The sequence below is a fragment of the Sorex fumeus genome, unplaced genomic scaffold (assembly GCF_029834395.1).
Source record: "Sorex fumeus unplaced genomic scaffold, SorFum_2.1 ptg000037l, whole genome shotgun sequence".
Lineage (NCBI taxonomy): Eukaryota > Metazoa > Chordata > Mammalia > Eulipotyphla > Soricidae > Sorex > Sorex fumeus.
Window position 1 is genome coordinate 49,159,760 of NW_026606094.1, and position 9,638 is coordinate 49,169,397.

The 9,638-nt window shown below is 33.6% G+C and overlaps 1 protein-coding gene across 3 annotated transcripts in view; it reads left to right on the forward strand.

The window, feature by feature from the left end:
* The window catches only part of C1GALT1 (core 1 synthase, glycoprotein-N-acetylgalactosamine 3-beta-galactosyltransferase 1), a 32,304-nt gene extending 23,037 nt beyond the window's left edge, over window positions 1-9,267 (forward strand). For all 3 annotated transcript variants that reach the window (XM_056118514.1, XM_056118513.1, XM_056118512.1), the window contains 2 exons: window positions 1,773-2,440; window positions 4,332-9,267. In XM_056118514.1, coding sequence (XP_055974489.1) covers window positions 1,773-2,440; window positions 4,332-4,505 — 842 coding nt within the window. In that variant the 3' untranslated portion in view covers window positions 4,506-9,267. The remainder of the gene's footprint in view (window positions 1-1,772; window positions 2,441-4,331) is intronic.
* Window positions 9,268-9,638: the final 371 nt, after the last annotated feature.

The following is a 9,638-nucleotide window of genomic DNA, read 5'->3' on the forward strand; positions in this document are numbered from 1 at the left end:
GTAAACTTGGCCCCAAGTTGCCGGGTCCGGCCAAAGGCTCAGCAGCAATTTTGGGGTATCAGAAAGCCTGACGGCACCATCAGGCTGCTGATGCACTTGCCCCACAGGTGCAGGTTGACGTGCTGGAGGCACCATACTCCTGTTCATCCAAGATTTAATATATCTGTGTAGTTAGAATATTGAACTTCTTCTGTATATACATATGAACTTTGCAATATCATCAAAAGGGATTATTTTCATATTTCCTTTCCCCTCTCAGTCAATTGTACAACATATTGACACTGGCTATTGTCATGTCTCAGTACTGATCCATATCTTAAAAAAGTTGAAGTAGGCAAGAATCAGAAACTTTCATGGTAACTTATGGTACTTTTATATATTATTTTTGGCTTTTCGGATCACACCCTGCGATGCTCATGGGTTACTCCTGCCTTTTGCACTCAGGAATTACTTCTGGTAGTGCTGGGGGACCATATGGGATGCCAGGAATCGAACCTGGGTTAGCCGCTTGCCAGGCAAATGCCCTACCTGCTGTACTATTGCTCTGGCCCAATTTATGGTACTTTTATCTGATTGTTAAAATGTTAGGGCTTATATTTTAAACATATTTGCAAAAGTGCCTGTGTCAGGGCCAGAGAGATAGTACAGCAGGTAGGGTGAGTGCAGAGTCAGGAGTAACCCCTGATCATCTCTGGGTGTGACCCAAAGCAAACAAACAAGCAAGCATTGGTCTCTGCTAACTACCAAAATTGTTATTTTGCCAAGTACTGGTATAGAAGTTTAGAATTTTACTATCTCTAGACCAGTACTATTGAATGTTTTCTGACCTGACACCCTAAGAATTGTTACCTTTCTGCACCCAGATAAAGTTGGAATGTAAGTCAGCTGAACTCAGTGCTTAGTTAAGTTTTAGGGGAGCAGTCAGTAGTGAGACTTTCTCAACTGAATAAGATTTTTTTTTGTATTATATTCTGGCATTAGGTCTTTCTTTGAAATCTTTACTTTGAAAACCACCACTCTACACAGTCTTGGAGATAAAGCCTCTACCCGTTCTTTTGTTTCTGACTGGATGGGTTTGTATTTTGGGATTAGGTTTTTTTTTATCATTCTGTATCAGAAGTAATCTAGCTCTGCATTAACTATTCTTCTTTGAACTGGAGTTGTCACAAAAGCTTTTTGAAAGTCCCTCAAGTTACTTATAGACATTCAGGACTATGAATTCTTACCAGCTCCAAAATGAGTTGTCACTGCAGCAACATGTATTATCTGCCTTCCAGAAGCTTATTCAGACCAGTGGGAAATTTTTGGCAACTGAGAACCAACTGAAAGTTGTCTTTGTTGAATGAGACTATTTTAAACAGAATTTAATAGTCATAAAAATCAACAGGAGAATTTGTTTACAATCAGTTTCTCATTTTGTCTGGAGTGGATTCTAAGATGCATTTCTAACTGCCAAGTCACTCAAATGCTGTTTGGTCAGTGAAACCAGTTCAAATAGTTAGAATTTGAGTCATTATAGTGCCTCTTATTAACTAGAGTGATCTTCTGGATACGATTGATGCTAAGCTAATAAAAAATAATATCAATTCTAATTATATTAAGTTTTGTTTTGTTTTCTTTGAGCTAAATCTCTTACAGGAAAGTGGCCAGAAGTGTGGGGAAGGAAGGAAGGCACCAGGGAAAAGTGTCCTTGAAATTGTTTAAGAAAATGCCTTTGTTAATTGGCTCTGTACATATTTGCAAATTTAACTTTCCATTTGTTTGTTTCATAGATGAAAACACAGTTGTTGCTGAGCACCTCTATCAGAAGGTTAAAATTCTTTGCTGGGTTATGACAGGACCTCAAAATTTAGAGAAAAAGGCCAAGCATGTCAAAGCTACTTGGGCCCAGCGTTGTAATAAAGTATTGTTTATGAGTTCAGAAGAAAATAAAGACTTTCCTGCTGTGGGATTAAAAACCAAAGAAGGCAGAGATCAACTATATTGGAAAACAATTAAAGCTTTTCAGTATGTTCACGATCATCATTTAGAAGATGCTGATTGGTTTATGAAAGCAGATGATGATACATACGTTGTACTAGACAATTTGAGATGGCTTCTCTCAAAATACAGTCCTGAACAACCCATTTACTTTGGGAGAAGATTTAAACCCTTTGTAAAGCAGGGCTATATGAGTGGAGGAGCAGGATATGTACTGAGCAAAGAAGCCTTGAAAAGATTTGTAAGTGCATTTAAGACAGAGAAATGCACACATAGTTCCTCCATTGAAGATTTAGCACTGGGGAAATGCATGGAAATTATAAATGTAGAAGCAGGAGATTCCAGAGATACCACTGGAAAAGAAACTTTTCATCCCTTTGTACCAGAACACCACTTAATCAAGGGTTATCTGCCTAGAACCTTTTGGTACTGGAATTACAACTTTTATCCTCCTGTAGAGGTAAGTTGAGAATTTTTTCTTAATGTTGTAAAATACTTGAAATGACTTTGATTTGCTCTTTTTTTTAAATGTGTATGTTTCTATAGTGCCAATTACTAAAAATCTCCCTTAGTGGTTTTATAAAGTAGCTGTATAACAAAGACAAGGACAGGAATGTCAGCAAGAGTCACTCAGTAAATAAACCAGCATATATTTATATAGCAGTAAATATAGCCTAAAGTCCAGTTCAATGAACGTTGCATTCTAAGTGAGGAGACAAATAAATGAATAGATTATTCTGAATGAGGAGACAAATAAATGAATAGATTATTCAAATGACAGTATGCTTTTAGGATGTGGCTTTAAAATAATCATGAGAGGGCATAGATACAGAATAAAGCTATAATTTTCAAAGTTTTTTACACCTTTGGTTGAAAAGCCAATAGTTCTTACAGTTAAGGAAGACGTTTCTAAGGAGTAACTTTAGAACAGAAGGTGGAGTTAAATTATAAGGCAGGCAATGTGAAGATCTTTGCATTTTCAGAAACAATACCTTAAAAGACTTAGAGGTGTTTCAGAAAAGTAGAAGTTCGTACTTTGTCCTCACACAAGTATCTGAATGCTTTATGGTTAAATTGGACTCCTGAGCTCTAGTTTTCTCATTTATAAAATCTTTTCTACCTGTCATTCAGTTGGACTTTCATTGTATATAGATGGCTGTTACATTCAAATTTTAATAAAATTTGTTCTCATTTCCCACTTTATCTTATGTTCCTAAGAGTTATATCTGAAGTACATTATTTTCTTCTTAAATATTTCAATGACGGGCTGGAGCGATAGCACAGCGGGTAGGGCATTCGCCTTACAAGCGGCCAACATGGCCAACCCGAGTTCGATTCCTCCGCCCCTCTCGGAGAGCCCGGCAAGCTACCGAGAGTATTCGATATGCCAAACACAGTAACAACAAAGTCTCCAATGGAGACGTTACTGGGCCCGCTCGAGCAAATCGACGATCAACGGGAGGGCCTTTACCTTTACCTTACCTTAAATATTTCAAATGTAGTTAGTAGTTGAAAAGAATATTTTGTACCCAGCAACCAGTTTTACCAAATACAAAGCTTTTACTCATTTATTTTAGATATTTTTTAAAGAAAAAGGTATAGCTATTGCTGAGACTCATATGCCTTCCCCAGTTCAGTTTTCTTACCATCCTTCCACAGTTAACCACTAATCTCAAATTTATTATTTATCATTACCATGCATTTTTTGATATTTTGTACATCTTGTATCTACAAATAATATAAATATAAAATACTTTGTATGTTTTAAAATACATGGAATTACTGCCTTTTTCATGTAACATTAAAATTTCTCAACATTAATGTTATATATCAAGTAATTCCACATACAAGTGGGCAAGATTTTAATTCAAACTCGGGTTAAATTTGCAACATTTCCTTCCTAATATATTCTATGTTGGTGTTTGAGTTAAAGTGTAAAGTGTAAGATTGCTTCTTTGGCAAACCACACCACCCAATAAGAGAGAGAACAAAAGGGAATGCCCTGCCACAGAGGCAGGGTGGGATAGGGGGGATGGGGGGGTGGGAGGGATACTGGGATCGGTGGTGGTGGGAAATGGGCATTGTTGGAGGGATGGGTATTTGATCATTGTACAATTGAAACCCAAGCACAAAAATTTGTAAGTCTACAACTGTACCTCATGATGTCTCACTAATAAAAGTTTAAAAAGTATTTAGTTTCTTCCTTTGACATATCTAATAAATTTGGTGCCTCCATTTTATCTTACAAGCTTTAATGCTTGAATTCTGTTAAAAATTGTTTATTAGTATGTGACTATTATGTGTTAAGAACTGTTCACTAGTAATAGCTGTTTTCACTATTTTTTTTTAAGGGTCCTGGTTGCTGTTCTGATCTTGCAGTTTCTTTTCACTATGTGGATTCTACAACTATGTATGAGTTAGAATACCTCATATATCATCTTCGTCCATATGGTTATTTATACAGATATCAACCCGCCTTACCTGAGAGTAATGTAAAGGATACTGTGTCAGATGTAAAAAAATGAAAATCTAAAAGTAAAAGTGGGAAAAACATAAATGAACTATGGTAAAATTCTTGGCATTGTGCTGAATAACTTGTTGAACACTGGAATCCCAGTGAGGAATTCCTTGTAATCGAAGATTCTATATTACACATCTTGCATATGAATGACTGTAAACTGAAGCTTTAAGTAAGCTGTGAAGTCTGATAAAATGTGTTTTCATATTGTTTATACACACACGTTTATATGTATATAACTTGTCTTTTTAAAATGATGGTCACACAGAGGAACTGGAAAAGAGTTTGTTGCCTCTTCTGACCACATGTGTTATTTTCATTGAGAAACTGAAACATTCAAATTGGCTAAATCTACACTGCACCATATTAGTAACACATACATGATGCTAAATGGATCTGCCTTAAAATTTAGAAGGAAATGCTGTTGCTCAGTGTTACTTAGAAACTCAAAATATGAGTTAATATTTCAGTATGATATAAGTGAACTACTCACACACATACTCACACACAGTTTTTTGTAATGAAAACTTTGCTGACTATAATTGGCAGTATTCCTTTCAAAAGAAGGTAAAATAAGAATGGCACTTATCCTCAAGTTAATTAAAAAAACACATTTGAAAATTATTGTGGGCTGCCTTGACTGTATTATATACTTGGTTCTAATTAGTATCTTTTGCCAAGTCCCTCTTGTCTCTTTTCTAAATATGTTTAGCCACTCTTTAATATTATTCTCAACTGTTTACTCAGAGCATCAATAGTGTTCTATAAACATGCATTTTAAAATCTTCTGTTCCCAAATTTACCCATTTTTGCATTTGGGTAATAGTAAACTTAGCTTTGGGAGCATGCTTTTCTTTTTCTATTTGCTTGTTTGGGGGCCACACACAGCGGTGCTCAGAGCCTACTCCCTGCTGGTACTTGGAGGTGGCTTCTGGTGGTGCTCTGGGGACCATGCAGTGCCCGGGATTGAATCTGGCATCCCACATGCTTTGCATGCGCTCAGTTCATGAGCTAGCTCTGTGGCCTGGAGATGCTTTTAGTAACATTGCAGTGCCACTCTCAGGAATTACTGACATTTATAATTGGTTATTTAAGACTTCTTCCAGCTACATAATTACAGTTCCTTTCAATTCTCACCCAGATAGATGAGAACATGTTTGTGCCTTTCATAACTTGTTTAAAACTGTTTTGAAATTCATTTTTACAATGTGAGGTGGCTGTTACTCTAACAAAATAATTTGACTGCAATATGTTGACCGGAGTTAATTAAAAACATTAAAATATACTTTAGAGCTTACAGAAACTGAAATATGTCAGATATTGAAGTACCAAATATTTAATTTATTAATAATACCCAGAACTGTGATGCTGACTTGCAATTTGTGGTTCATTGTTTTGCCAGTGAGTAATTCTGGTCAAGCAGAATGCCCCTTCCAAATTGTCACCAAAATCATTTTTGTAAATGTTTGATTTTAATGACTCTCAATTTAAAGAATTTCTAGAAGAAAAGAAAATTAAAACTTTTTGCTATCTTGGCTGTATTTGCTCAGTTATCTAAGAATACTTTATAATTACAAGATTATTTTTTGTTACAATTGACTTACATTTCTCTATGTTCATCATATGTAAGATGCCTGTTACTCCACTGACCTTGCAACTTAAGTAGCTTCTGTTTATTGTGCTAGTTCATGTCAAAACCATGACCTCTTTGGATGGTATATTTGAAATGTAGTTCATTTAGTGGCTAGTTGTAGATTCCACATAGTGAGAGCCGACACCAGTTTTTAATCTGTTAAATGTTTTTTTCATTATTTTCTTGGTGTTAACCAGCCAAAATTACATGACATTCTATAAATAGCTCTTCATCTTGGTGTGGATATTAATTTATGGGCAGTCGCTGTATATTTATTACTGCTTTTTTTGTACTGTAAATGCATTTGCCACAAATGTTGAAAAAAAAACTTAAGAGTTGATTCAGAAGAGATTAGCATTGTGATGAGTCCCAGACTCTGGAGCTAGGATACTTGGGTTTAAATTCTTGCTTTATCTCTTAACTAGTTTTGTGACCTTGAGCAATTTACTTATCTCTCAGTGCCTCAATTTCCTCATCTGTATATTAGGAATAATAATACTACCTACCTCACAGGACTATTAGAAGGATGAAATGAGTTTAAAAAATATATATGTATATGTATATGTGTATATATATACAGCTTTTAGAACACTGACCCAAATGATGGAGCAATAACTGTAAGGTTTTGTCATTATTCTGTTACCTTGGAGTGTAAATATTGATTAAAATGAATGAAAAATCTACTTTAATAAAATCATTTTGAAGGTACTATTTCTTAACTAACTGATACTAGCTAGTTTTTATCTAGTGCCTACTTCTTGTTTGCCAGGAACTCTGCTTATTCTGTGGACATTAGTGTTAATCCTTACAAATTGGGTGTTGTGCCCATGTTATAGATGGGAAAATTGAGGCACAGAGACTTAAACTAACTTTTCACTGTGACAGAGCTGTTAAGTAACATAGCTAGGGTTTTTATTCACAACCTTTATATTCTTTGTGTCAGTTTTGAGGTTAGTCATTTAGCATTACTTCTGTGTTGATTTATGTGATAAGTATCATTTATTTCCTTGGCCAGTACCAGTCATGTTATTCAGCCAAATTGTTACAGTGGTTCTCAATTGTGGTTCTTACACTCTTGCTGGGAGCATGTTAAAATGAAGATTTAAAAACTGCGGTCCCCCAAAATCTGATTCTGGTGGTGGCAAAGGAATATGATGTATTGTTACTAGCTAGTTTGAAAATTGCCCTGAGATCCAGATGATTCTCTTGCCGAAAGTTCTTGAAACTTGAGAATTACTGCCCCATCAAAGATTTAGAGAAAGCATTTTTTAAATTAGTATAGTGCAACATCATTCTATATTAATGTAAAAAGACTTTAAAGATCACCTAGAAGGTCAGTGGATCATTTTTTTTCAAACTTCTTTAGCTTTTCAGAGTGGCTAGGGTTAACAGAAATTTTTTTCTCAAAATTTAGTCATTGATTTCACATTAGGTCAGGAAGATTCTTTTACATTCTAGTAATACTAATTCATTAAAATGATACGTAAACGAATTACATCAGAATTGACCACAGTTGTTAGTCAAAACAAATTTTAAGAGATAACAAAATGCTATTTTGTAATATACAGAATGTTTTCTGCTAATTCACTCTACTGAAGTTTCATCATTTTCATAATTCATTTGACTGTTCTATATAATGTAATAAAGCAGAAATTTCTTCAAATATTTATAGAGCATATAAAATCAGATTTTATGATGATACAGACTTACTGTCTTTTAAAATAAGATCTTAGTCATTGGGATAAATGACTTTACTGTGGTCTGAAAACTAAAGGCTTTTGCTGTCATGTTCTCCATTAGCAGTATACTTGTGTTTTTAAGGGAAGATTCATAAAGTTCAATTTTTGAGTTGAATACATAAAATTGTATTCAGAAGTCAATACAAAGTGGACTTTTGACACAAAGTTCAATATTTTTTTTAAAATATTAAGTTTCAGAGGAGTATGTTGCATTAAGTACATATGAAAATAAATCACCATTTATAAATATTTTTAATTATGATAATTGAATCAGCATGAAATTTGCTAACTGGCTATTTTTATAAGTGTTTCTTGAGTATTTTTTACTTCCTTGATTCTATCAAATTATATTAGTACCAGATTGAAGCTTAAAATTTCTCAGTGATTTTGTTTTCTGACTTTTCATTCCTTATTTAAATTTTCTTTTTGATTATTCTTTGATAACATTTTTGCTTCTTTGTATTTATTTCCCTTCTTTATTTCCCTGATAATTTCAATTTTTTAGCTATTCTTAAGACTGCTTTCTAAAGGTTAATTTGGATGTTATCAATAAATAGAATTTGTTTCACTTACAGATTATTTTATACCTGTTACATTTTTATTTTCACTTTGATTTTTTCTTTGAAATTGAAAGTAGTAAATTAAGAATAATGCTTGCTAGTTGTCAGGATGTTTGCCCTACTTAATCTGTCGTTTTAAGCTAATTTTAGATAGTTGTTGAATGAAGGAAAATCAAAGTATTTGTATTCCACAAATTACCCCATCCACCTAATACATAATTATTCTCTTTATAAACAACCCAACACCCCATCTCCAAGCCCTCAGATACACCTCATTTGGCTAATTTTTCTTTAGAATAGACTTGAAAGAAATATATTTAAATCTGGTGACAACCTGTGGTTTATTTTATGTTAAATGTAATTTCAATGGATTAAAAACAAATGACATTTTCTATATCAGAGTTGAAATAGAAATTTTAATAAGGTTAGAATAAAAAAATAGAAATTCTCTTTAGAGAAATAAACTATAAAATTAGTTTTAGAGTTTAATAGTGCCTCTATTTCAACTCCTTCACCTCTCTAGTTTTCATTTAAGTTTAAATAACTTTGCAGAGACCTGCAAATTAATAATTCATAGAATATTATTAGAGGGAAACTAATTTTACTGCTAAGCAGTGTGTTATATTGCACAGTGAATGTTTGGGAATTTAAAATTTATATAAGGTATAGTATGAGTGTTTTAAAAATGTTTGGTGACTTGCTTATCTTAAGTGATCACCAATAAGTCAGAAAAAATGTATTTTCAAATGTTTTTTAAAGTGCCTTTTGAACATTTTATTAAATGATGGATTTTTTTAACTGCATAAAATAAATTACCATGTTTAAAGTTGTTTTATCTGATTATTTTTTCAACTGTTAAAAAATTTTAGGTGAAACATTGTCTTTTATAAATAGATTTGAGTGGTTTTACCAAGAGTGTTCATTTTTTTATCACTTTTCTTCATTTTGATTAGGCTTAAATAATTTTCACTGATCCATATATATATAATTTATTTTTAAGCAGTGAAATATTTCATCTCTGATTTTGAATCTTCAAGAAATTACAAACACCTATGTTACAGATTTGGGGTGTGTGTGTGTGCACTCAGGTGTGTGTGTTTGTATGTGTAGTGGAGAGAGGGAGGTAGATTGTCATGTCCACCAAGAAACTAATTCAATATATAATGGTATCTGGCATCTACAGGGCAGAGTCTGGCAAACTCCCCGTG